Consider the following 27,280-nt stretch of genomic DNA (forward strand, 5'->3'; position numbering starts at 1 on the left):
TCAATGTTCCCAACTTTGTCCTGAAGGTTCTCCTGGTAGGAGAGGAGTGTGTGTCACTGCACGGTGACCTCCGGGTCACTGTTCACACGGCGAGTGTCTGTCCAAGCTCCGTGTGCTTACGTGTGTGGACCATTTGGAGGGAAAAGCCTTAAATGTTGCAAGACATGAAACGTAAAGAACGTCCTGACTTCAAATCCCTGCTTTGCTGACCACACACACACACACACTTTGTAAAAAGAGGATGAGGAACCCAAAAGGAAGTCTTTCATCTGACCTCTGACCTCTACATCTGGAATGTGACTTAATTGAAAGCAGAGTGTCGCCATGGCAACTGCTGCCATGCTGGCCTCCAGTGGATGGACAAGCAGAACGTTATTAAATGTGTCCTGTCTCACTGGGAGGAAGTAGAAGGTGTCGTTTTACGACCTTTAACCTCTCTGATGTTGGTGTGTCAGCCTCATGTGAAGTAGCTTTATTGTGAAAGGGCACGGCTGCTGGCACGGCGCGCTTGCATCCACACATCTGGCCATCATTAGTGCCTTACGCACACACACACACACACACACACACACACCTGGGGCAGCGGGGGACAATTGTGAGCTGTGTGGATGCTGTTGAAACCTCACAGAAGTAAACAAAGTGCTCTTTGTTTACTTGTACCATATGACCCCCTCCCCCTCTGTGTGTGTTGTCACACATCCAGGTGCTAGCGAGCTTGTTAGCCAACAACACGATGCTATGAGGACCGGCATGTTATAATATCTATAAACTAGATATACCAGTATATTATATATGTGTGTATATACAAATGTATTCATTTTGTAGGGTCACATGTGAGGTAGAGTCTATTCCGACTGACTTTGGGTACACCAACCAATCACAGAACAGTATACAAAAACAACCATTCACATCAACTGACAATTTAGGGTTGACGATTAACATTACGTGCATGTCGGAATGGAGTAAAATACAAGCAGCTCTTTGAATGCATCATCATTTCATTCTGTAAATGCATTTCTAAAGATTTTATTGAAATGAAACCTTCACCACACTCAAAAAATAAATGTTTAGCCTCAACAACAAAAATCAACGCAACAGTTTCCATTAGTCTTTCTTAGTTATGACAACTTAATTTGAAATTACTTTGAACCAACAAACAATATTGCATTGCGCAAATTAGCTTTTCCTCTTCACTCAAAGTAATGCTTACTGAATAATTGTTGTCATAAGGACAAGTTTTTAAGTTCGTAACTCAAAGAAATATGTTAAGTCAACTGACTTAATCATTTTATTCAAAGTAGTTTCATTTGTTGTCTACTAAATTATAATAACAATGCACACAACTTTTTAAGTAGCAGTAACTTAATATATATATACTATATATATGTGTGTGTGTGTGTGTGTATATATTATGTTACCAAGCTAATTTTATTAAGTCATGGCAACCTGAATTTTGTTTTAAGCTTACCAACAATAAAATTTGAGTGTATATGACATTCTAAATTAAGTTCATGTAATAGCCAACATTATTATTTGAACATAACTTAAAAAATAAAGTTAGCAACTTAGAAAGTTTATCTAAATCAATTAATTACATTTTTTACATTGCATTCATGTATAAAATCAAGTGGTGTCAACAGATACTCTGAAATACTTTTTAGAGTGCAGGTGTCAGTAATAATGTGAAATGAGATAAAACAGCTTAACTACTGATTGAGTTCAGCTGGTGTTTTGGCTCTGCATGCATTTTGTCCACCTTTCTTTCATGTGTTCACTACTTTCCACTACTTTGGGTGAAAATACATTTATAGTTGTATGTGGTTGCATGTGTGGATTGCAACATGTTGTGAATTTGCTGGCTATGCCGTCCAATACAGTGCATATACAAACATTTGTACAGGTATGACATGTATGTATAAACATATATAATATAGACATGTAGAACATGCACCACCACCGTGGAAGTCAAGCCGACCAACAGACTGAAATGATCAGCTCACCCCCCCAAAACTTTCTTCATCCTTCCTCGCGGCTGCGACGTCACACCTCCCTAAAACTCCCCACCCCCGTCCCTCCAGTGTGCTGTAGGAGTGGAGGAGCGCGGGTCGTCATGTTGGACACGCTCATCTTCCTCCTGGAGAAGTTCTTCTTCTTCTGTTTCTCCTTTTTGTCATCTTCTCCATGTTGTCGTTACGTCGGCCACGCGCCTGCTCCTCCTCCTCCTCCTCTTCCTCACGCCGCTGTCCTCCGACGTGGAGACTTATTGGAGGTCCCACGCACGCTCTTCACGCACTTTGGCATCTACTTGGGCAACAACCGCGTGGCGCACCTCATCCCGGACATCCTCCCCGTCGTCACGTCGGACGCGCGTCTGCTCCGCCGCAAGGTGACAAACACGCGCCTGCTACTCGGCGTGCTCACTAAGCGCGCAAGCGTCCGCGTGGACTCCGTGGAAGACTTCGCCTACGGCGCGCGCGTGCTGCTGAACGCCATGGACCGCGCCGTGAGCCGCCGCGCGCTGCCTGGCGAGGAGGCGGCGCGGCGCGCCGAGTGCCTGCTGGGCAGCGCCCCCTACAGTCTCCTGTGGAACAACTGCGAGCACTTCGTTACGTGGTGCCGCTACGGTGCGGCGGGCAGCCTTCAGACGGAGCAGGTGAGCCGACACTTGGGGTCGTCGCCGGTACCGGTCCAATACTGTCACCTCTCGCTCTTCTTCGTGCAGTTCTGCCAGTGGTTGAAGTCGTTGATCCGAGACCAGAGGAACGTGGTTCTGGCGGCGCTGCTGGGCCTCCTCTCCCTGACGTATTTGGGCGTGTCCTCCGGCACCACCCTGCCCGCCATCATCATCCCCTTCACGCTTTGGATGGCCAGCTAGAAGGCCTGGAAGCAGCAGACTGAAAAGACCCGGTCCACAGGAAGTCAACCCCTGCTTGTACTTGCTGTAGATGTTCTCCACCGTAGCACACGTAGCTTCATCATGCGGAAGTGACTCCGTGGTCACAACATCGTCTCCTCGCCATCGCCGTTGGTGTTTTGATATGCTGCAGTTTCATGAAGGCACACAATCCGGGCGACACCTTGAACGCAGCTTTTCCACAGCACTTTCTGTTGCATTTGGATCATTGAACTCTCTTAGGTGTGATGGCCGTAGTGTGTTGTAGGTTTGGTCCATGAGGAGACAACACGTGTTAAAATGAGATGATCAATAATAATCAAAGACATTCACTTCCTGCTCCTGAGTTCTGAAAAATGGGTTGTGACAATTACACAATTATGAATGGTGACGTCATGGTATGTTGAATTGGTTGAACCATTGGATTATCCTGTATTATAATATGTTTGTATTCGTGTTATTATATGTGACTGCATTACTATACATAATCCCGTTGTCCCCGCCTCAAGCATGCTGCTCATTGACTGGAAGAGATCCAATCACATGTCAATCAAAGTCTCGGCTTGTGATTGGTCGACATAAACAAGTTGCCATTTCATTCTTCCGCCCTCGAGAGGGTTTATGAATTTATAGACAAACTGTCACTGATTGATGTTGAAATTTATGTGAGAAACTCATAAAATACTCCGAGAGTTAAATGACGGAAGACATAAGTGGTAAGCGTTCTGGTAACTTCAATAATTATCGTGTTCAAACAAGGAAGCGAAAAAGAGCCGTTAGCATGAAAGCTAACGTTAGCTAATTTAATAACTGCTTCCTCTGCTACTTTTGTCGTTTCATATTTTTGCTACTCAGACGAATACACATAACCGCTAGCACGATAACAACCTTTTTGTTAAACTTTATTTGATTCCCAAGCATTGGTGTTCTGTGATGAGCAAACTAGCAGAAGTAAGGGCTTTCATTTAAAATGAATCGGACACAGATGAGTCATTGCTTGTCACGACTCCACTATTTCAGGAAGCTTCCAAATAGAAATGTCCAGAAAAGACAAAGACAAAACATTGGAACTCATTTTGGTTGTTTGGCCGTGACAAGACATTTGGTATTAATCGTGTTTTTATAAGTGGTCAGAGTTACCACAGTAAAATGAAAATATAATACGGTAATCTTGGAATGATGTTTAGGCAGCGAGCACGAGTCTCCTGGAGAAATGGCGACAACCTCAGAAAACGACTTAACGCTGCTGGACAGTGACGAAGATTCCATGAGGTTACTGTCGAGACATACAGCCTTGCTGGGACTTATGAACAAGACAGGATATGACATCGTGCAGGAGAATGGACAGAGGAAGTATGGTGGGCCTCCACCAGGTGGGCCTGTCTCCCTTAAATTGTCCGTTTTTGTGATAGAATGTTTTTTGACCATTTACATGCTTTTGGTCCAAGTAAAGTGCATTTTCTTACCTGGTCGGCATATATTTTAAATGAATGCCTTACCCCTAAATAAAAACATGTATTAAAATTGTTTCCAATTAATATGAAGTCATTTATTTTTATGCACAGGCTGGGAGGGCGCAGCCCCGCGGGACTGTGAGGTGTTTGTGGGCAGCATTCCTAGAGACGTGTATGAAGACGAGCTGGTTCCTTTGTTTGAGACAGCCGGAACTATCTATGAGCTGAGGCTGATGATGGACTTCAATGGAGAGAACCGTGGCTACGCCTTTGTTATGTACACCGAAAGGTAACGTTGTGTGCTAAGTGTGTTGTGGTGATACGCTAATGATGATTACGGCCATGAGTGTGTTCCAGAGAGGAAGCACTCAAAGCGATCCAGACATTGAACAACCATGAAGTGCGTCCGGGGAAGTTCATTGGCGTATGCATCTGCCTGAATAACTGCCGCCTTTTCATCGGGTGCATTCCCAAAGACAAGAGCAAGGACGAGATCTTGGAAGAGATTCTCAAGGTACGTATTTGTCTCTGCTTGTATGGCCTGCGTTTTCCTCTAACGGCCCACCTCACATTCACCCCCCCCAGGTGACAGACGGTGTGCTGGACGTCAGCGTGTACCCCACAGACAACAGCAAAAATGGAGGTTTTGCATTTGTGGAGTATGAGACCCACAAAGCGGCGGCGGTGGCCCGCAAGAAGTTTGTCAGCGGTAAGGTGGTGTCACCATCACTTCATTAGGAACGCTTGTTGATCCTGTGACGGTGACTCGCCACAGGAGCACAGCTGTGGGGACAAACCCACTGGGTGAACTGGGCCAAGCGGTACAAACGGCGCGAGGACATGGAGAGACACTACACTAATGTAGCCCATGTAAGTGAACGCTTTAATCACAAGAGGGAAGCAAGAAGAAGGTGATTGTGGTTCTTTGCAGGTACGTAATCTCACGGCAAACACCACAGAAGAAGCGATGCTGGCCAAGCCCAGCGGCAAGGGGGGAAAGAAGTATGGCGGCAAGGGCAACCTGGGATGTAAGATGGGAGGAGGAGCCAAGGGGACAGTTATCCCGCGCCACAGAGGTATTAATGACAGCTCCCCTCTAAAGGACAAGAAACTCCCCCCCAATCAGAGTCCTCGGTCCTCTGCCGGACCAGGTAAGTGTTAAGTCCACTTGAGTCAGTTGGCCCCTGTTTGCTACCTTACTTGTACCTTGTCCTGTGTGCGCTCAGCAGAGGCTGACGGGAACGTGTTGCCGCTCTTTCCCGGCACACAGCTCACCCGCACCAGCCTGCAGTCGCTGCAGCTGTGTCAGATCAGGTCAGCCGTTAGCCTGCTGGAACTGTACTGCTGCATGCAGTTCTGGCCCCCTCCCGATTACCAGCTGTTCTCCATTCTGGGTCAGGATGGGAGTCTGCTGCTGGTCTACAAGGTGATGGCATCATGCTGGAAGTAGGATCAGGTGGACTTGGCTCATCACCTCCAACATTCAAATAGTGACTCCTATGAGCCTCCCCCCTATCAGCATCCATCCCTTCCATCAAACGTCTGTGTGTGTGTTCAGGTGGTGATGCCGCTGACAAAAAACACCTTCATCCCAGACAAGTTGTGTGTGCTGCTTGATGATGCTAAAGAGCTAGCTGCATGGAACGCACTGTGGAACCTCGGTAAAACACACACATCCTGCATTAATCATATGTGTTTTGGCTGTCAGATTTATGGATTCATTGCCCCCCCAGATGCGTCCTTCATGACTCGTCTGTCATCCAGTAAAACCTCCTCTAGACACAACACCTCCACCATTACTTCCCTTCATGGCGTGGCCTCCCCATTCCCGCAGCCCCCCTTGGTTTTATCCCCACTAGAGAGCCACTACCTGACCTCCTGGGGGTCTTTTTACTGATGGTCATGCGATACGTGCTCGTTTACTCACATTGAACATTTTATTCAGAAAGCCTCATGGCACGTTGAATGGTGTTTTTGTTCCCTGTAAAATGAATGTTCTTAATTTGTTGGGAGAAGAGCACATCAGATCCACCTTGGACAACACACACATAGCTTGAATGCACATTGACGTGCATATGATAAAAGTTAGGAGAGTTAAGTAATACATGGCAAATGGTCTTTAGAGTTTGATGAAATATTAAAGAACATTTTCAAACTGACCAGCAGGTGGTGACACATTCATTCATTCATTCATTCATTCATTTTCTACCGCTTATCCTCGCGAGGGTCGCGGGGGTGCAGGAGCCTACCCCAGCTGTCCTCTGGTGAGAGGCGGGGTACACCCTGGACTGGTGGCCAGCCAATCACAGGGCACATATAGACAAACAACCATTCACACTCAAATTCATACCTATGGACAATTTGGAGTGGCCAATTTTTGGGGATAATTTCTGTTTGTAGCGTTATCCTTAGATAAAATACATTTAAAAACTTTGTTTTGTACAAATTGTCAATATCAGACTTTAAAAAATACATGTTAATGGTTACATTAACGCAAACATTATCTTTTACATAATCAAAATGTCTCTTCAAAGTGTACAAGCAGCCTGGTATTAGTACATTCATTATAAACAGTACGGTAATTGAAAGTCACGCTGCGCGTCTACTGCAGTCTTTACGACCAAAAGGAGCTTCTTGTGTCCGGAAGAAGCTCCGCTTGCGGAGCTCTTCAAACAGGACTTGGACGTTGTAGAAAGACAAGCCCAAGAAGAAAGAGAATCCACTGGCCGATCAGCGTGGCAGGACCCGGCCGGGTGATCGTGGGGAGGCCGGTGCTGAAACATGGGTCTGCTGGCCACCATACGGAAGGAATGGTTCATCATTGGGATCGTGGTGGTCATATTGTCAGCTAAACTACAGCCCAGTTTCGGCGTAAAAGGAGGTGAGATTAGGATGAAAATCTGACTTTTTTTTCAACAATGCTGTTTATTCACGGTTTTCGCGTATAAAGTATACATTAAAGAACCAAACACGATGCTATGTGTATGCTAAGCTAGCAGACGAATGTCACCGTCTGCCAGACTTGGCCAAGATTTGACCCACTTTACGTTAATAGTAATGTAGTATTACAATGCAGTTCTCCATCAGATGTTTAACACCACCTAACAATCAATTGACACTCACTGAACTAATCGGCATGTTATTTGTATTTCGCTTATGTTTCTTTTCCGGCACTTTCTACGAGCAAACTTGGTTTTACTAAGTCGTACGTACTGAGTGACTTGTCATTACAATACATTTAAAATATTGTGCATGATATTTGTCGAAGGCGAGATTTAATGTGAGAGATTAATCTGTTATAAGAATAAATTCTATACACGTTGCAGTAATGTATTGAATAAAGGTTTACTTAGGGAGGTTTTGCCAAGTGTATGTGCACGTCAGTAGTGACACGTTGCATTCTAATGTCAACACACACCTCTTTCATTGAAAGGTCCTTTCCACGCCAACCGGAAGCTCAACTTGGAGCACTAAACTAGTGGATTTATCACAGTGGTAATTTGGCAAGACAAATATCCGGTGGGATGATAAGAACAGACGTGTGACGCGTTTGCAAGATAAGCTACTGCTACTGTTTCGTGTTGCATTCAGATGCTGCTCGGGAATACTGGTATCAAACAAAAACTCACTGAATAAGGGATTATTGATTAAATGTTGCCATGGTTACCATGCGGACTACGCTTGACTTTTGTGTGTGTGCGTGCCAGGACCACTGAGGCCAGAGATCACCATCTCATATGTTGCAGTGTCGCTAATCTTCTTCAACAGCGGCCTCTCGCTGAAGACGGAGGTAGGCACCACCTATTGAAGATGATGATTATATTGATATACAGGGGTTTTATTGATAATATGTGTGTTGCAGGAGCTGACCAGCGCTTTGCTTCATGTGCGCCTTCACCTCTTCGTTCAATCGTTCACGCTCATCTTCTTCCCACTGGTGGTGTGGTTGCTGGTCAGGGTGCTCGCGCTGACCGCTATCGACCAATGGCTGCTCAGAGGGTAGGTGTGTGAGGGAGTGAATACCGCCTTTATTCAAGTACTGTTGGCTTTACCTGAACTTCCTCATAAAAGTCTCATTCATTGCTATTAAAGGACGCCTATGTGATGTTAAAACTGGAATTTCCCAGTTGTCAGTAAATGCATCATGCATTATTTGTCTCACGGTGTTGTTGCCTAGGTTACAGACGGTGAGCTGCATGCCGCCTCCGGTCTCCTCAGCCGTCATTCTCACCAAAGCTGTCGGCGGTAACGAGGTAAGGCGCTTGGTGAGGAGACGTGCTGTTGCCATGGTGACCGATTGACTGTGTATTGCCAGGCTGCTGCAATCTTCAACTCGGCGTTTGGGAGCTTCCTGGTAAGGTCGTAATGGCGCGTATGATTCAACCATGCCAAGATGGCGTGTAACAGGTCTTTGTGATGTGCAGGGCATCCTGGTAACGCCAGCGCTGCTGCTGCTCTTTGTGAGTGTCTCTTAATGGCTGATTGATGTCATGTCAATCAAATGTTGGAGTGCTGACTCATGCCTTCTACTCCTTCTCCAGCTGGGCTCCTCCTCCTCCGTCCCCTTCTCCTCCATCTTCTCTCAGCTCTTCATGACGGTGGTGGTACCGCTCATCATGGGTCAGGTACTCACTCATCAGCAGGTGTCAAAAGTTTTTCTGCCCCGGCGTTGTCTCTCACAGTGTCCCTCCCCCCGTCCCCGTCAGGTGTGCCGCCGTTTCCTCAGGGAGTGTCTGGAGCGCAGGAAGCCCCCCTTCGGCGCCGTCAGCAGTGGCGTTCTCCTCATGATCATCTACAGCACTTTCTGCGACACCTTCAGCAACCCCAACATGGAGCTGGACCCCACCAGCCTGCTGATGGTCGCCCTCATCAGTGAGTTCACACCTTTTTCATTTGTAGAACGCCGTCTCACAGCCTGGTGAAGGTTCACTTATTTAGCCGCTGTCTTTGTAGTTTTCTCCATCCAGCTCACTTTCATGGTGCTCACCTTTGGATACTCCAGCAGGTGAGTGCGTACTTCTCGGTGTGAACGCGCTTATGCATTCACACACGTATGTTGAAGTATGATAACGCCACGCTTCCTTCACAGGTCGGGCTCAGGTTTCAGTCCCGCTGACACAGTCGCCATTGTGTTCTGCTCCACACACAAGTCGCTCACACTGGGTATGCTACACACACACACACACACACACACACACATGCTCTGTCCATGGGTGTGATGTCATGTTTGAGTGACACCCGTGTGCTGGCGTGCAGGTATCCCCATGTTGAAGATCGTGTTCATGGGCTATGAGCACCTGTCGCTCATCTCGGTTCCCCTGCTCATCTACCATCCGGCTCAAATCCTGCTGGGATCCGTGCTGGTGCCGACCATCCGCAGATGGATGATTGGCCGCCAGAAGGTGAGTGTGCCACTTCCTGAAACCTGCTGGCCCTTTGCCTCCCGCAGTCTTGTGTCTTGTTACTAAAGGGCCGCATTCCAACACGGAGTAAGCAAACCAGGAAATAGTGCATTTAGCATGCAATTAGCAGTGATCTTTAATGAGTAATGACTGTTGTTTTGTGGCCCGGCTACACGCATCCATCATACACATCATACATGCATCCGTGTGTGTTGTTTGTTTGCAGCTGATGAAGACACAGAGCCTTCAACCTGTCTGATGAAGATCAGGCATTCACGTGCCTTACAACATCAAACCTCAGACAACTTCTGCAATGGATGAAAAGCATTTATTCTTCTATAGCGAAAAGAAGCAAAGGTACATGTTTTATTTTTGTAAAATAAATTATTGGGACCATTCTTTTTTTTTATTTTTATTTTATATGCCTCTTTTTCTACTTTTCAACTTCCACTGTTACATTTATAGCTTTGATACTGCTAGAATATGAATATAATACATTCATTTTCATCTTCCTCCCCATGATGAAGGCTGTTAGAGATCATGATTTTACACCCAAAAGCCAAAGACTTTATATTTTTATTGTCTTTTCATTCATAGTTGACAGACAAAATGATCTATAATGTATTTTAAGAAGAGGAAATAAATGTCAAAAGTTTAAAAACAAGACGAGACTCATTTTTTGGAATGTACTAGCAATATATATCTTATTGTTAAACATATTCATATGACAATTAGGATTGGGGATGAAGTCTCGAGCATCCATGCGTACAAGCGTAGCAGGCCAAATTACCATAAACTTTATATATTCTGTGATATGCATTTAACCCTGAAAATGTCAATATATCAATACTGTTATTGGTATTGAGTATTTGTATTTTTAAAGGGGGTATAATCTGGCCCCAAATGGCCTAATCTGTTATATAGATAAGTTTATTATTGGCACAGTCAGTCAAGGGGCCTTCTCAACTCACACAACACACTTCCAGCCTTCAAAGTAAAAGCATTATCATGTGGTTGTTAACAAAATAAGGGTGTCATAAAAAAATAGCTTTCACTAACACTGAGACAGCAAACAAAGTATACTACGTTTCAAAAAAGTTCAGATATTTCATCCAAAAAGAAGTCTGGAAAATGAAAACTTTTAGGACTTTTTAAAAGCATCGGAAACAAGAATCGTTTGGAACCAGAATCGTTCAAATGAATCGTTCAAATGACAATTCATCTGAGATCCTCGGTGTTGCTAGGTGACATGTGGACATCCGTGGACGCGTGGTGGTCTTTCAGTCTCCGGTTGATGCCAATATGTCGTACTCGGCAAGGAGCACCAAGCTGTTCTCTCGGATCCTGCGGACCCTGACCAAATCCCCACATTCCTGAACATGGATCATTCCTTGTTCGCCTCTCCTGTAATCTCTATCCCGGTCGTTTAGTGTCACTTCGGTTCGTTTCCCGCAGGCTTGGCGGTACACGTAGCGCACACCCACCACCAAGACCATTCCCAGGCCCGCCGAACAACCCAGCAGCATTCCGAGCTCCCAGGAGCTGTGCCTGGACACGACTTCCGGATACTTGCCGTCCTTGCCTGGAGTCTGTGAGGGATTGGAGGGAAGCTTTGCGTCCGTCTTTGGTGGCTTTGGTTTGAGTCCATCCCTCATGTTGAGTTTGAACTTTGGCTCGGGTTTTCGTTCTGACTCGCCAACCGCGTCGGATGTTGATGGATTGTGGAAGAGCTCAGCATCAGTGGAAGCGACTCGTGTCCGCATGAGCAGCATCTGTCTTTGGGTGGGCGAAGGGGGGGGCAGCGGTACCGTGGCACGGTTGGAGTGGGAGCGACGTGGAGCTGGAGAAGGTCCTGGATGCGGGGGGGTTGAAATGAAAGACAAGAATCCAGCTGAGCTGAAAGTAGAGGCAGATGAAGGATTTGATGATTTGCTGGATGAGGATGACGAGGATGAGCGGGTTGGACTAGAAGAAGCTGAACCTGTGATGACAGGAATGGAATTCAATGGAACAGGAGAATAGGAAGGCTCTGCTGATGGGAACTTGGAGGAACTTGAGGGAAACGAGGGAGACACTACTGGGAAAGTGGAGGACGAATGGACAGAGACTGGATCAGGAGGTGTGGAGATGGGTGAAGATGTTTTTCCTTGCCTGGAGGAGCGTGTGAAAGATAGTTTGCTTGAGTCCTCAGAGCGATGGAGAGGACTGGTCACCCCAAGTGAAGACTGCTGGGAAGAAGAATGAAGAAAAGAAACGGAGGACTTGATTGGTCTGATGGTCTTTAGGGTTGTGGACAGCGGAATGTTGGCATCAGTCTTTGTTGGAAAGACCAAGGCCTTCAACCTTGGAGTATTGGATTCCTGGCTTTGGGGATTCCGGGGCCTCGATTGGGAATCGGATGCTTTTCCAGACAGACCAGGATATTTTGGGCTCAGGCTAACTTGTTCCTGACGTTGAAGCGGGTTTCGAGGACTCGGTGGTCTTGGTGTGTCCGTGGAGTTTGAACCCAACATGAGAAGAGCCTGACCAGGGTTTTGTAAAACTGATCTAGATTGTGGAAGTTGGGTTGGAGATGTCGTATGTTTGCTGGTGTCGGACAGGAATATTCCTCTTAACGTTTGGGACCCCTCATGTGTCTGGGATTCGGACAGACTCTCCTTTCCTGGTGAAGATGAACTACTTTGGGTCTGAAATGTAAACAAAGGAGATGTTGGCACGGAGGGACCGATGTGGAAAGTTTGATGTTGGGAAGTCTTTCGTGGATTTACTTCTGAAGTCCTCGTTTGGATGTCGGGAGATACTTTCCCATCCTTCCAAATATTGAGCAAGTCAAGGCGGAAAGGAGAAGTTGAAGCGGAAAAGGTTTTTGGTGGGAAGAAGGTCCTGAACGGAAGGCGGTCCGATAAGTAAAGCGAGGAACCGGGGTTCTTCAAAGTAACTGGACTTCCTGTACCGCTGCCTGATTCTTTTGTTGTGAGGTAGTCTCCTGAAAGTATGGAATTCCCATGGTCCGAGTGGGCTCCCGTGAGAGCTCCTCGAGTCACAATGCTGCTCCAGGCTTCTTTGGATGTGGAGGTCTGTGTTCCTGTTGGAGGTCTGAAGGACGGCCCGGTGATCTGATTGCCTTAATGAGACAAAAACATGTGTTAGTGATGAGAAGTTGTATGGACCAGCTTGATATGTTTGTACCTGACATGATGGTGAGCTTGTCTTCTTCAGGAAGCCTTCTGGTCCCATATCCTGTTGTGTTTCTCCCAGTCCAAAGACTCCCGTCTCGCATCAGCGGAGACTTAATCCCCGCCCAGTACACAAAGTAGGACTGAACCACCGTGATACTAGAAGGACAAAGAGGTGCAAAGACCTCAATAAAGGCCAGACAGGAACGTTGCAATGGAACCAACGTTCTACCAACTCACTAGAAGCGAACATCTCCCACGGGGGCATCAGGAGCCCTCCACACGAACGACAGGTTCCTCTTCAGCTGTTTGTCAGAGTGGGTGAGCGTGTCGCCTTCCGAGAGACAGCGCAGTGTGTGGGTCCCGGGTGGGGTCAGGGTCCAGGAGCCTCCTACCAGTATGGGACCTTCTCCAGGTGACGCCGCCTCACCTTCCACTTCTCCCAAGGAACTGGAATCTTGACCACCGCGGGCCTGGAGCAGGAAACCCATGAAGTCTCGAGAGCTTCGGACGGTGACTGAGGGAGAGGTGCTAGTTGAATTACCATCATCATCATCATCATCATCATCATCATCATCATCATCATCATCATCATCATCATCATCATCATCATCATCATCATCATCATCATCATCATCATCATCATCATCATCATCATCATCATCATCATCATCATCATCATCATCATCATCATCATCATCATCATCATCATCATCATCATCATCATCATCATCATCATCATCATCATCATCATCATCATCATCATCATCATCATCATCATCATCATCATCATCATCATCATCATCATCATCATCATCATCATCATCATCATCATCATCATCATCATCATCATCATCATCATCATCATCATCATCATCATCAACATCAACAACAACAACAACAACAACAACAACAACAACAACAACAACAACAACAACAACAACAACAACAACAACAACAACAACAACAACAACAACAACAACAACAACAACAACAACAACAACAACAACAACAACAACAACAACAACAACAACAACAACAACAACAACAACAACAACAACAACAACAACAACAACAACAACAACAACAACAACAACAACAACAACAACAACAACAACAACAACAACAACAACAACAACAACAACAACAACAACGCGCCACTCAACCTGTGATGAGCTGTCCAGGCAGGTACGAGCGGACCGAAGTGCGAATGGTGACGTGGCTCTGCTGAGGGTCTTGGGGTTGGGCCCGGATGTGGCCCGGGTTCATCCTCTTACAGGAAGCCGGCCCGGCACCACGGGAGAACGCCGCTGCGGGCAGGGCCGGGGTGTAGACCACCGCTATCCCCAAATAAAGCAGGTAGAACGTCATCCTGAGCAGAAACCAAATGAGGACATATTGATGTCATAAACCGTGGATCTTCTGGTGGAATCTTGATTTATGAGGAAAGGTCCTTTGGTCCTACCTCGTTGGGACGCCTCTTGGTCGGTGTTCTGGAATGTGTGTGTGTGTGTGTGTGTGTGTGTGAGCATCACTTTTAAGTTTGGAGGGATTTGGGGTGGGGGGTGGGGTGGGGTGGGGTGGGGGGGGCTTTGAAGCGGAGGAGGGTGACCTAGAAGTACAACATGTAGATCTACTGCTTGTTTTCCTGTTTTCATTATGTTCAGCATACCAAGAATTATTTCAGTTGTTTACATAAATATGTATATGTTTTACATTATTTTAAAAGAAATTAAGATATGTACAGAGTACAGAATCAGTTAAGCAGTACAAAAATACACAATATAGAAAAATTAACAAATCAACAGTTTTAGCCAGAGTTCTATACAAATACAGTAAGCAAATAATATGAAATATATGACCAGTCTATACACTATGAGATCTTGCTAGTGAATGAATATGATGGCATTATAGAAATACTTTACATAGAACTTAATATATTGCATTTGGAACTCAGGTAGGGCTTCACAAGAAGAAAGTGATGTTCAGGTTGGTCACCTGTCCAGACATAGTCTCAACTTCTTGTTGTTTTTTTTAATGCGCAAGATTAGATACATGCAATCCACAAAATATATGATATGTAAATGTTACAAAAAAGTGGGCTAATAAATTGACAATAAAAGCACAAATACTGCGGATTTCATAAAACAACAGATGGAATGATACAGCACTCTATGAGAAGCAATGAAGTCTGTCAAATTAAATAATGAAAAAAAAAATCCAAAAATCCAAAAATTTGTTAACTATGATGATGAAAATGGTAATATTAATGATGGTAATAATGATAAAGATTATAACAATAATGATAATAATAATATTACAATGATAATAACAAGACAGTGGCATGAACATGATTATATTATATATAAAAAGTGGTAGGCATTTATATGCCTATTATATATATTTATTTTATTTATATATATTATTTTATGCTTTTGCTTCAGCCTACTCCTTTTGGGCTTGTGATCAGATAGCTAAATATAAATAGCTGAATGTAAATAATGGAAATGTATATTTTGATTGATGTAAGAAATGCACTGTAATGTTTCATATATTTGCCCAAATAAATAAAATTAAAAAAGAACCTTAATATTGCACGTGGAGGTTGATCAGATATTGCACAGTGAATGTAGTCTGGAATAACTATACTGAATATAAAAAACAGAGTATTGCACATAGTACATAGTGGTGTAGAAGTCTATTGGGAGCAGTACTGGTTGTACAGCACTTACTGAATTAGCTTAAAAACTTTAAAGTCTAGCTCACTTGAACAGTTTCCATACCTTGTATATACCATATGTAAATGTATATAGTTTGGGATTTTGGTGTGAAAACAATTTAAAGGCAAAGTTTCCCATAAAATGAGATATTACATGTTAACATATAACATGTATATAATGTAACATGTATATAATATATATATACCATGTTTTTAATTACTGGACAAGATTGTGTCTGCTGAGATTCTATTCTAGGGGTTCTATTTCTACAGGATTAACACCCAAACAGGATGCACACCAGCTGCAGCCGCCTGCTCCCGGATCTCCCAAACATTTGAACACAACAGGCCACACCCTCCTCCCACCCAGGTGACACCGAGTCCTGCAGTCCAGTTCTACATACCATACGTGCCCACGTTGTCTTTTTGTCCTATCAAATGTTTTAGAATCAACATTTTAATGTCAAATTTATGGATTTGTTTTGATTCTCCCCCTTTGTGTGGAGTTTGTATGTTCTCTACGGGTTTTCTCCGGGTACTCCGGTTTCCTCCCACATTCCAAAAACATGCTAGGTTAATTAGCCACTCCAAATTGTCCATAGGTATGAATGTGAGTGTGAATGGTTGTTTGTCTATATGTGCCCTGGGATTGGCTGGCCACCAGTCCAGGGCCTCCTTGGCCTCTGACCACTAGGTGGTGACAAATCATACAGTATGTTGGGTCCTCGCTTGCTGTGTAAGGACCATCTCCACCTTGAGAAGAACACTTTGGACTTTGTTTTAGACCAGGGGTGCTCACACTTTTTCAGCATGCGAGCTACTTTTAAAATGACCGAGTCAAAATGATCTACCCACTACAAAAATGCAAAACATCTATTTATTTTCAAATGTATTGAGGATTATTTGTACGTACAATGTATGTTGATGTACCTTACATAACCAAATGAGCCAATATTGCAAAACACACATAATTAACTATTAACATTTTTTGTAATTACCTGAGTTTACTTTGATGACTTGCACTGAATTGAACCAGCCAGGGATGCATAGTCCGGACAGTAGCTGCTGATAGCCAGCCTCAAGCACACTTCCAAATGTTTATCAGTCATGGATAATATCCGTATCATAATATCCGTATAATATTCCATATCCGTATGGAAGTGATATGTTTTTTGCCTTTTTACTTGGTCCAGTTTTTGCCTTTTTACTTGGTCCAGCTCCTTCACTCATTTTAGTGACCATAAACTTTAGCGAGGGCTTAAAATCTGACGCAATTCGCCGACTAGCTTAGCACTTTGCATCGTTGTTTACGCATGAGCGGTGACCTAAAGGTCAAAATTCAGTTGTCATCTGACTGGTTGTCCTGTATGTCAATCAAGTAACGGGGATGGATGATAGGCTGACATCGTAAGTTCTTGGTCGCCCGAAGGGCAACATTCAGCCTGCTTAATGAGCACCCCTGTTTTAGACCATGGATCTTCTCCAGTCAAGTGGACATTGTGATCAACATCACACAGTTTGCATACAATAACTCTCCACTTAAGGTACATTAACACTATATAATATCCATACATCCATTTTCTATACGGACTATCCTCATCAGCATCCCAGCATATTTGCTCTCATATAAATTGTGTATTACTTTCCATTTGAATCAGTGAGCTTTTCCATTTTAATATCATTATTTTGAAGGTGAATTTGTCCAAAAAAATTTTGTCACCCCCTGGGGGCCACCCACCTTTGCATTTGCCTAATAGGCCAGCCGGTTCTGAAACCTCATAGAAGACATATGGGATGGTTTTTTAGGGCATTTATTGAGTGTCTAATTAGCATTTTGCTACTGTTTTAGTTAAGACATAGCATGGTGAAAAGCCCTATCATATTCATATACCATATAGTCACATGACAAACACTCCAAAATATTTCTTACAGTCACTCAATGACTTCGGTTCAAGTCAAAGTTGTCTAGGACACACTTGAACACGTTTCAAGTGTTTGAGACGACTACTGAAGTGTCCATGTTTGATGGCATACATTAGCAACATGGAGCTTGTTTATTTTTTTTTTAGGTTGGCGTCACCACAAAAGGATGGAAATTGTGTTTGCGTCTTCAAAGTCGTAATAAAGTTTGCCACGGAGTTTCGAAATGATGAAAAGCTGCAGCGAGGAGAAAGCATGGAGGACAAGTCACATGGCAACACTTTGCTTCAAACGCTCACATAAACTTGAATTTGTCGCCATTAACTTGTTCGTCTTTATTCTCTGGGACTGCGTGTGTTTATGGGATGTTCCACTGGGAGGTGACAAGGAGGATGGGGTGGGGGGGGGCACAGGGGGGCTGGTCACTTACACCAAAGTTGATATCCGACAAGCAAGGTCTGGTGAGTTCTACCAGATTTTGTTCACAATCCTGTGGGGAAAACTTGGTTAAAACCTCTTCTTTATTTGCAGGACTGACCTTTGGGAGCTTCTAGACCTGGTTTTGCAGGAACCGAGAATCACGTCCTCGCATGGCTACAATGTTCTCAACAGCACTGCTTGCTGTTTTGCTGGCAGCTCCTGCTGGTTGTCACGGTAACATCTCATCCCCTTCTGACCTGGATAGTCCAGAACCATATCAGGGACCAAATACTGGGCACCTGGGGCAGGAAATAGTGAACGAGCCGAGGTCCCTCAGAAGCTCTGCAGCAGAGGAGAGGAAGCCTCCCTCGTCTTGGAGCAACTCCTCACCCCCCGTGTCTGTCCCCAGCTGCCTGCAGACCACCACCATCAAGGGTGCCTTCAAGTACATCAACACCATCATGTCCTGCCTCATCTTCGCAGTCGGCGTCGTCGGGAATGCTACGCTGTTAAGGATCATCTACCAAAATAAAAGCATGAGGAACGGACCCAACGCTCTCATTGGCAGCCTCGCCTTGGGGGACCTGATTTACGTCACCATCGATATTCCCATCAATGTCTACAAGGTAATGTCAACCTCTAATTAGCCTAATTAGCTTAATTTAAAGCCATCCTTACCCCCCCCCCATATAGAGTATGAGTGTTGGACTGATAAGAGAGTTAAAATACCCTGCTGATAAGACACACACTGATGTCATGGTGTGTGTATGTGTGTATGTGTGTATATATGTGTGTGTATGTGTGTGTATGTGTGTAGCTGTTAGCCATGCGTTGGCCGTTTGCAGACAGCACCGTTGGTCTCTTCCTGTGCAAGATGTTCCCCTTCCTGCAAAAAGCCTCAGTTGGTATCACCGTCCTCAACCTGTGTGCGCTCAGTGTGGACAGGTAGTGCACGCACACACACTCACACACACACACACACACAAAATTAAACATTTAACATTTTTTAAATTAATTTTTAACAAATTTTAACAATTAAAAATTTAAAAAAATACAAAAATATATTTTTTAAATTAAATATATGCTATATATATAACTAGTATATTGACACTTCCTATGGTACCCATGATGTCATAGGATGCTCATTTCACCTCCTACTTCGGTATGTGACAAAAAATTAAAGATTAAAAAATTTTTAAAAATTAAATTTTAACAATTAAAAAATTTAAAAAATACAAAAATATTTTTTAATTAAATATATGAAATATATAATTTATAAATATATTTATAAATAAATAAATTTATAAATATATTATATAAATATATAAATTATAAATATATAAAAAATAAAAAATAAAAAATAAAAAATAAAAAATAAAAAATAAAAAATAAAAAATAAAAAATAAAAAATAAAAAATAAAAAATTTTAAATTTTAAATTTTAAATTTTAAATTTTAAATTTTAAATTTTAAATTTTAAATTTTAAATTTTAAATTTTAAATTTTAAATTTAATATAATATAAATATAAACTATATTAGGAAAGCAGGAAGTGAACAAATGTAACAGTTAGTGATTGTAAAAGTACCAGATGGAGGGGTAGGATTTAATAAGCTTTGCTTCTTCCTACTCCTTTTGGACATGTGGAACTGGGAACTGATTATGGGATGCACTCAATTGGAATCTGATGCATGTTCAAATGAAATAAAACCATTACCATTACCATTACCATTACCATTACCATTACCATTACCATTACCATTACCATTACCATTACACACATGCAAACTAAACATGAGTGCCAGTCTGAAGGGTCGGTACCCCTCGGTTCCCTCAGGTACAGGGCAGTGGCGTCCTGGTCCCGGGTGCGGTGTACGGGTATTCCTACAGCAACAGCGGTGGCGATCGTGAGCATCTGGCTGCTGTCGGCGGTGCTGGCCCTGCCGGAGGCCGTGGGCTTCGACTTGGTCACCTTTGAGTACAAGAACGTTACCATGACGACCTGCATGCTGCAGCCCAGATCGCCTTTCATGACAGTGAGTGTGTCGGGAGGCGGCTGTGGGGAGGTTCTGAGCTCACACAGACGGTTCTGTTTCAGTTCTACCGCGACGCCAAGGACTGGTGGCTCTTTGGCTTCTACTTCTGCGTCCCTCTGGTTTGCTCCGCTCTCTTCTACAGCTTGATGACCTGCGAAATGCTGCGGCACCAGAAGGGAACTCTGTGCATTGCACTGAGTGAGCACCTAAAGCAGGTCAGAACATGATCACTGGACTGAGCCGTGTGATTATTAATAATGATGATGATGATGATGATGATGATGATGATGATGATGATGATGATGATGACAATTCTTCATGGCCACAGCGTCGGGAAGTGGCCAAAGCGGTCTTCTGCCTGGTGCTGATCTTCGCTCTGTGCTGGTTCCCCTTACATCTGAGTCGCCTGCTGAAGAAGATGGCCTACAAATCCCATGATGCACATCGCTGTGGCCTCTTGAAGTAAGTTCATTCTGAAGTAGGACATAACGCCAACATTTTATGCTAGCTGGTTTTATTTTGACCCGTCTTGTTGTCTGTCAGCTTCCTGTTAGTGTTGGATTACTTCAGCATCAACATGGCCACCATCAACTCCTGCATCAATCCCATCATCCTCTACTTTGTCTCCAGGAAGTTCAAAAACTGCTTCAAGGTAACCAGGGAACACTTGAGTTTTTTTTAAACTGTGTGTGTCAGCATGACATCACAAAGAGGTCCCGGGGTCAGAGGTCGTGAGAAGCCAGGACTGAAATATTCCAAAGTGGAGTTTACAGACAGGGAGGAAGCAGGGCATCTAAAGATAGAAAGGACGAACTTTGATAAGAGACTGATGGGATGGGAGTGGAGATGTTTTCCTACAAACTGTCTGTGTCAGCCAGAAGAACCAACTGGATCCTATGGAGACATCAAAGACAAATTATTGATATAATCTCTGTAATCAATAATGAATAATGCTCGTTGATTCGCGTATTGACTCTTTGTGTACTTTTTTGCAGTCCTGTTTGTGTTGCTGGTGCTACTCCGTCTCCGAGCCTCCCTACAAACACGACCCCTGAACCACGCTGGACCACCCGTGGAGAAGAGAAGAGAAAGGACCCAAAATAAGCATTTAAATAGCGACTTGTGTTTTATTCCATGTAAGTATCTTAGCACCCTCTAGTGGCTTGTACATGTATTACACGACAAATAACGAGCATTGTTTTCGTCTTAAGCTGCTGTAAACAAATGTCATTTTTTCCGATAATAAAGTGCAGGTCGTAATTCACAGCTGATTATTCAATTGTTGTTTAAGTTATATATTTTTAATTCTAATAGCTGTGATAAAAAGACGTAGTGTAGAATAAATCCAAATTACATTAGAAAGAAAAAGGCTGATGTTTGCTAGGAAGGCACGTGACGTACGGCGCGTGACGCAGAACATAAACATGCGCGCGCATCTAAAAGGCGGTAGCGGCCGAGGGTCTGATCGATCAGGTCGCCTCTGATGATGATCAGCGATCGAGATCCCATGGCGGGAAGGAAGATCCGAGGGTTTTGTGTAGAAGAGAGAGGCGTTGCCTGGTAACAGAATCAGCGGCCACGAGGACGACACACTGCGCATCTTCATCATCATCATCACCATCATCGGCGTCATCTTGAACGGTCTCTCATCATTTTGAATATATTTTGATGTCATGTTTAACGAGTGCTGTCCTACACGTCATGCTGTCTGTCAAAATAAGTTAAGTGTCACATGATTGATTGAGGTCACCAGCGAGTCGATGCCGTGTTCGTGTTCCGAGTGGAGGCGATGGATCCGCCCGCTGGTCCTGGTGCTGTACGCGTGCCTGCTGGCAGCCGTGGTGCCGCTGTGTGTGTGGGAGCTGCAGAAGGACAAGGTGAGGATGACACTTGACTGAGACGTTTCATTGGCCGGCCTGCGTGGCTCCGCCTTAACGCCACGGCGTCCTGGTCTTCCCAGGTGGGGACTCACAGCAAAGCCTGGTTCATCGCCGGCGTCTTCGTCTTCCTCACCATCCCCGTCTCACTGTGGGACATCCTGCAGCACCTGGTTCACTACACCCAGCCCGAGCTGCAGCGGCCCATCATCAGGTGACCACAAACCATGCTGACGGCATCGCCATGGCGACATGCTGATAATCATCTACCCCTCCGTCAGGATACTATGGATGGTGCCGATATACAGTCTGGACAGTGTGAGTAGAACCCTCGCGATGTTGCCATGGTTACAACACATTTCAAATCAAATCAACTTTATTTGTATAGCACTTTTCCTGCAAAGACACGCAACACAAAGTGCTTTACAGAATTAAAAACAATTACCACAATTAAAAGGAAAAACAATTACTAAGAAAGCCCCTCCCTCCGACCCTCCATACTAGACACACATACACACACCCACCCCCACACACACACAATCACACACAATCACACACAGTAAGGAGACGCCACCTTTGGGGCCGTGCCATCGGGGGACCAGCACCCGGGCCCCCTGACTCCGACAGACGGGCGGACCCCCACATTAAAGGGAGGAACCCCCAGCCGGCCGGGTCGAAGGGACCCATGGATGGCACCCCCTCAGCAGACCCGACACAGCCCCCAGTGTGGAGGACCCCCCCCGAGGAAACACTGGAGTTAAAAGCTAAAGACTAAAAGCATAAAATAGGACTAAAAAGATAAAAACATAAGAAATGTGAAAATATTAATATAATATTATAAAATGTTAATATTTTATAATATTATAAATATAATATAAATATAATATTATAATAAATATTATATAAATATAATATTATATAATTAAAATATTAATATTATAAAATGAAAATATTAGTTAAATTAAAAATATCAACAGTCTCAACATTTGGAGATGATTTGACCCCTCCTTCCCTCCCCAGTGGTTGGCTCTGAGATACCCCAGCCTTGCCATCTACGTGGACACCTGCAGGGAATGCTATGAAGCCTACGTCATCTACAACTTCCTGGTCTTCCTGCTCAACTTCCTTAGCAACCAGTACCCCAGCCTGGTGATGATGCTGGAGGTCCAGCAGCAGCAGCCCCACCTGCCGCCACTCTGCTGCTGCCCGCCATGGCCTATGGGGGAGTAAGAGAAGGGGGCGGGGCCATGCAATCAGCTGACATGGATGAAAACAACTCTCTTCCTGTCCCGACAGAGTGTTGCTATTCAGGTGCAAGCTGGGAGTCCTGCAGTACACTGTGGTCAGGCCCGTAACCACGGTGATAGCGCTGTAAGTCTAACTTGCATGGTTACCATGGCGATGCATTGCCACTATCACGATGACGTGATGGATGAGTTGTTGACATTTGTCGGTCAAATGATCATGTGATTTATGGCAGGGTCTGTCAGCTGTGCGGCGTTTATGATGAAGCTAACTTCAGCTTTCACAATGCCTGGTCCTACCTAGTCATCATCAACAACATATCACAGCTGGTCAGCACGCACACACACACACACACAGTATACACACACGTCGACCACAGCAAGCCACCATGCCAAACTGTGTGTGTTTGTGTCCAGTCGGCCATGTACTGTCTGCTACTTCTCTACCGAGCGCTCAAAGAAGAGCTGGCGCCCATCAGACCCGTTGGCAAGTTCCTGTGCGTCAAGCTGGTGGTGTTCGTCTCCTTCTGGTACCGAGGACAACAATTACAGATAAAACGTGTCCTGCTTTGATTCTGTGAGGTCCCGACTTGACTGTGGAGGTACTTTGTCTCCAGGCAGGCGGTGCTGATAGCCTTCCTGGTGAAGGTGGGCGTAATCTCGGATAAACACACCTGGGACTGGGACAGTGTGGAGGCAGTGGCCACGGGACTGCAGGTCAGGACAAATGATTAGTTTTTCTTGTCAAGATTTTATTGTTTGCTTGTTTCTACCAATGCAGGACTTCATCATCTGCATAGAAATGTTCCTGGCAGCCATTGCTCACCACTACACCTTCACGTACAAGCCCTATGTGCAGGTACACACACACACATAGATAGTAATAGTAAGTATAGTTTATTTGAAAAGAAGATGTTACTCTAGGAGGCGGAGGAAGGAACATGCTTTGATAGCTTCCTGGCCATGTGGGACTTCTCAGACATCAGAGCTGACGTCACGGAGCAGGTCCGCCATGTTGGTGAGCGTCTGCATCCACTCTGATAAACAATAAAATACATTTATCTCAACTCTTAATCACTCACTCCCACCAGGCCGCACCGTCTTTGGTCGTCCCAGCAAGATGTACTTTGGGGCAGCGACCCGCCCCGAGCATAACGAGCACACCGGTCTCCTGGCGGCCAGCTCCCAAGACCCTGTCGCCGTGGCAGCCGCATCCATGCCTGCCTCGCCGTCTTCTACTGGGCGTTACCAAGGCCTCGGACACACCTCTGCCCCGCACTCGATCTCGGCTCCGGCGGGATTCACTTCAGCGTCTTGGGAGGATGACAGTGACGACTCGCCACCGCATGGGGGGGGCAGCCAATGAGAGGGGTCTATCTCGTGTAATGAGTGTAAATATGAACAAAAACATTTGTGGCCACTTTAAGAAGGTTTGAAGTGGAACTTCAGGAATGCAAAAATAAGAAATGGGATGGACATTTCAACTTGTTAAACACGTTTTTGTCAGGTGATCAAAACATGGCCTCCAGATGAGGACGTAAGCAAGGCCTCTCACTGTTGAGGTTGGATGCAGTCAGCAAATCCTTAAGATAGTTGACTTGTCAAGTCGTACACCCCCAAAAAAAATCACTTGTGCTAAGCCAGAGGATCCAATTGGCTGTCGGTCAAGAACTGGGACGATTGTCAACCAAAATGAAGGCCATTATTGTTCTTGACTACAGTCCAATAAACATTAGGCACCATCTGCGAGGGAACATAAGAACACATTCAAACGCCACATCTCCTTCAGCGCCACAAAATCGCCTGTTTGCACACCAAACATAGGACATTAAAAAGTGGAAGAAAAAAAATAAATGTAACCTTGACTAATGTAATACACATACATGTACACAAACCCTATCCTTTTCCAGGAAACTTGGTAATCCTCTTAGTATCTGAATTCAAATTCATTCATTCAGTAGAGTATAAGAATATCATTTGACTTGTTACTGTCCAGCTGTCAAACAACAGAAACTGTCAGACGCAGTGATCCAACTCAGACGCCACTGAAGACGGTAGGCAGGGTTTGCGCACTAAGCCAAGAACATGCTTGCAGCAACCTCACCTCAGGAAAATGTGCAAAATCAGCGATATTATAACTGTTAACTGTTCATTAAAATTGTTCTTTTGAATAAATGCTCAACATTTTTGCTCCCATTTCTTCCTTTTGCATTTTGAAGGTGAAAATCCAAGATTGCAAAATACATATTCTTTCAAATGGAATTAAGAGTTTCATCAGTACTGCATTTCGGACAACTATACACACTTTTATACATACAGTATCTATGCACTTATGTGGATATTCCCAATTTGTTTTATTACAGAAAACCCCACATACACAGTGTAATGTGTTGTACTACAATGGAAAATTGCAGCAATGCACTATGTACATGAACATACACTGGCAGACAGTAATACATGTGTAACTATCAATAAAATCTAAAAAGTCAAATATCAATATTGTCCTTTGAAGTCATCCAGGCTGCTCAACAACATGATATTATTCATACTGTAAGAAAATATATGTAGCCCCAAAAAGTAGCACCCCCTGTTGCTTTTGTTTGGGTTGTATTTGTGAAAAGTATTGAAGAGTAGGGTGTATAGTTTTGACACAGCTGAAAAACAACCCCGAAGAGAAGCACTTATGAACTGCAAAAATCATCAGCGGCTCTATTTGAGGTGATTTCGGTGTGATTTCATCCACTTTTTTCCAAATACTAGTAAGTAACTAAAACAAGTCAAGAAAATAATTAACTCATCTCTGAAATGGTTTTATTTTAAAATCATTTTTGTCTCCTCTAAGTTCATAATTGAACATTTGTGACTTTATTTTTGTATTTCCTTTATTGAGCTTTTATTTTGATGGTTCAGCGGATGTGCTTTTGCTCGCGTCGTTAGATCATTTATATGCTGACTAGGAGGTACGTAGATAGTACGTAGACCTAGTTTTTTTGTAATATTTCACGATTTCCAGGTTCACTGTTTTGTTTTATATCAACCATATTGAACCCATATCTTTAATAATTCATATTTCTTTAATTCGATGTCGTATGGTTTGGCTTTGGGGATGTTTCTGACTGGTGGAGCAGGCTAACTTTTTAGCTAGCAGCCACTTTTTTCCCCCTTTCGGTGTGTGAGTGAGCATGCTACGATACATTGTGCTGAATGTCTATTATTCCTGTACAGGTCTGTTCTTATTGAGGAGCTCAGCGAATGTCCTCTCTACATATTCTACCACACTGCAGGTATATTGTTTTACTTTGAATTATTTATTTTTTTAATTCCATGTATTTGTATTTAAGGTAATGGAAGTATTGCATTGTATTGTATATTATTTAAAGAGTCATGGCAACCTGTATTTACTTTATTTAGTTTGTTCCTTTAAATACATTTTTTCCATTGAAAATAACTCCACCTTCCTGGTCAAATAATTTCTATTGGTCATACATACACGTCATATCAGTCGTTAGCAGGTTATGAAGACCCATCAGGATACAGTTATTTTCTTATGAATAGACACATTTCCAACAAGTGGCCACAGCACATTTGCATTAGAAGCAGTCAACAAGACAACCCCAACAAGAAGCACTTAGTTATTTAGTTATTTATTTCGTTAGTTAGTTCGTCTGATTGCCAAATAATCACACTTGTTTCAGGAAAATGAAAAATATTTGCTAGTAAAATATCAAGAATGTCCCTTGGAAGACATCCAGAGGTCAGTCAAACAAGATCACAGTGTACATCATGTATATCATGGAGAATATGTCTGTACAACTGCCCCAACAAGTAGCACTTACTGTTGCTAATATTCAAGTCAATGCTCAGGTTGGGTCAATGAATCAGACGTGGACTGAGGGTCTTCCTTTTGTAGATGAATGGGAGTTTAAATACAATCCACAGCCGAAACAACCCCAAAGAGAAGCACTTATGAACAGTAAAAGCATTAGCAACCCTTTTTGAGGTGATCTCAGTGTGATTTCATTCACTTATTTAAAATGATGCATACAAGTCAGCAAGGCTACCCCAACAAGAAGCACTTACTCCAAAAAGAAGACAAGTCTGAGCTTTTGTTGAGGTAGTCTAATTGCAAATTAAACAAACT

The 27,280-nt window shown here is 43.9% G+C and overlaps 6 protein-coding genes across 11 annotated transcripts; 5 read left to right on the top strand and 1 right to left on the bottom strand.

The window, feature by feature from the left end:
* The first annotated feature begins 1,543 nt into the window (after positions 1 to 1,543).
* On the top strand, positions 1,544 to 2,884 carry LOC131126241 (lecithin retinol acyltransferase-like). The gene is made up of 2 exons (XM_058068562.1): positions 1,544 to 2,653; positions 2,723 to 2,884. The coding sequence occupies exons 1-2, from the start codon at positions 1,946 to 1,948 to the stop codon at positions 2,873 to 2,875; spliced, it is 861 nt and encodes a 286-aa protein (XP_057924545.1). The 5' UTR covers positions 1,544 to 1,945; the 3' UTR covers positions 2,876 to 2,884.
* A 547-nt stretch (positions 2,885 to 3,431) lies between these two features.
* LOC131126236 (probable RNA-binding protein 46) lies at positions 3,432 to 6,469 on the top strand. 3 transcript variants are annotated; one of them, XR_009129119.1, is made up of 10 exons: positions 3,432 to 3,609; positions 4,081 to 4,266; positions 4,459 to 4,636; positions 4,705 to 4,861; positions 4,933 to 5,056; positions 5,123 to 5,217; positions 5,279 to 5,498; positions 5,574 to 5,803; positions 5,906 to 6,008; positions 6,081 to 6,115. XR_009129119.1 is itself a non-coding variant. In XM_058068547.1 (10 exons), the coding sequence occupies exons 1-10, from the start codon at positions 3,591 to 3,593 to the stop codon at positions 6,242 to 6,244; spliced, it is 1,446 nt and encodes a 481-aa protein (XP_057924530.1). In that variant the 5' UTR covers positions 3,432 to 3,590; the 3' UTR covers positions 6,245 to 6,469. The 3 variants fall into 3 exon arrangements, 2 of the variants coding, with proteins under 2 accessions (XP_057924530.1, XP_057924531.1); XM_058068547.1 differs by having other exon boundaries at positions 5,574 to 5,773; positions 6,081 to 6,469; XM_058068548.1 differs by having other exon boundaries at positions 5,577 to 5,773; positions 6,081 to 6,468.
* Positions 6,470 to 6,820: 351 nt separating this feature from the next.
* Positions 6,821 to 10,147, top strand: slc10a7 (solute carrier family 10 member 7). 2 transcript variants are annotated; one of them, XM_058068552.1, is made up of 12 exons: positions 6,821 to 7,228; positions 8,055 to 8,137; positions 8,210 to 8,346; positions 8,525 to 8,600; positions 8,663 to 8,701; positions 8,772 to 8,807; positions 8,889 to 8,972; positions 9,054 to 9,219; positions 9,301 to 9,352; positions 9,437 to 9,510; positions 9,604 to 9,749; positions 9,976 to 10,147. In XM_058068552.1, exons 1-12 carry the CDS (start codon positions 7,129 to 7,131, stop codon positions 10,006 to 10,008), a joined length of 1,026 nt encoding a protein of 341 aa, XP_057924535.1. In that variant the 5' UTR covers positions 6,821 to 7,128; the 3' UTR covers positions 10,009 to 10,147. The 2 variants fall into 2 exon arrangements, with proteins under 2 accessions (XP_057924535.1, XP_057924536.1); XM_058068553.1 differs by lacking the exon at positions 6,821 to 7,228 and adding an exon at positions 7,259 to 7,957.
* Positions 10,148 to 10,180: 33 nt separating this feature from the next.
* Positions 10,181 to 14,417, bottom strand: LOC131126232 (uncharacterized). Its single transcript, XM_058068539.1, has 5 exons — positions 14,391 to 14,417; positions 14,092 to 14,297; positions 13,166 to 13,442; positions 12,939 to 13,084; positions 10,181 to 12,873 (listed from the first exon to the last, which is right to left on the bottom strand). The coding sequence occupies exons 2-5, from the start codon at positions 14,294 to 14,296 to the stop codon at positions 11,030 to 11,032; spliced, it is 2,472 nt and encodes an 823-aa protein (XP_057924522.1). The 5' UTR covers position 14,297; positions 14,391 to 14,417; the 3' UTR covers positions 10,181 to 11,029.
* Positions 14,418 to 18,163: 3,746 nt separating this feature from the next.
* LOC131124900 (endothelin receptor type B-like) lies at positions 18,164 to 21,197 on the top strand. Its single transcript, XM_058065871.1, has 7 exons — positions 18,164 to 18,610; positions 18,802 to 18,929; positions 19,820 to 20,018; positions 20,081 to 20,233; positions 20,347 to 20,480; positions 20,562 to 20,670; positions 21,014 to 21,197. Exons 1-7 carry the CDS (start codon positions 18,164 to 18,166, stop codon positions 21,071 to 21,073), a joined length of 1,230 nt encoding a protein of 409 aa, XP_057921854.1. The 3' UTR covers positions 21,074 to 21,197.
* Positions 21,198 to 21,347: 150 nt separating this feature from the next.
* LOC131126237 (transmembrane protein 184C-like) lies at positions 21,348 to 26,771 on the top strand. 3 transcript variants are annotated; one of them, XM_058068549.1, is made up of 11 exons: positions 21,348 to 21,659; positions 21,764 to 21,895; positions 21,979 to 22,109; positions 22,177 to 22,213; positions 22,916 to 23,121; positions 23,192 to 23,266; positions 23,376 to 23,669; positions 23,757 to 23,856; positions 23,921 to 23,998; positions 24,064 to 24,157; positions 24,231 to 26,771. In XM_058068549.1, exons 2-11 carry the CDS (start codon positions 21,779 to 21,781, stop codon positions 24,503 to 24,505), a joined length of 1,407 nt encoding a protein of 468 aa, XP_057924532.1. In that variant the 5' UTR covers positions 21,348 to 21,659; positions 21,764 to 21,778; the 3' UTR covers positions 24,506 to 26,771. The 3 variants fall into 3 exon arrangements, with proteins under 3 accessions (XP_057924532.1, XP_057924533.1, XP_057924534.1); XM_058068550.1 differs by having other exon boundaries at positions 21,772 to 21,895; XM_058068551.1 differs by having other exon boundaries at positions 21,354 to 21,895; positions 23,376 to 23,469; positions 23,557 to 23,669; positions 24,231 to 26,767.
* The last annotated feature ends 509 nt before the right edge of the window (positions 26,772 to 27,280 follow it).

This window comes from Doryrhamphus excisus, chromosome 3 (assembly GCF_030265055.1).
Source record: "Doryrhamphus excisus isolate RoL2022-K1 chromosome 3, RoL_Dexc_1.0, whole genome shotgun sequence".
Classification (NCBI taxonomy): domain Eukaryota; kingdom Metazoa; phylum Chordata; class Actinopteri; order Syngnathiformes; family Syngnathidae; genus Doryrhamphus; species Doryrhamphus excisus.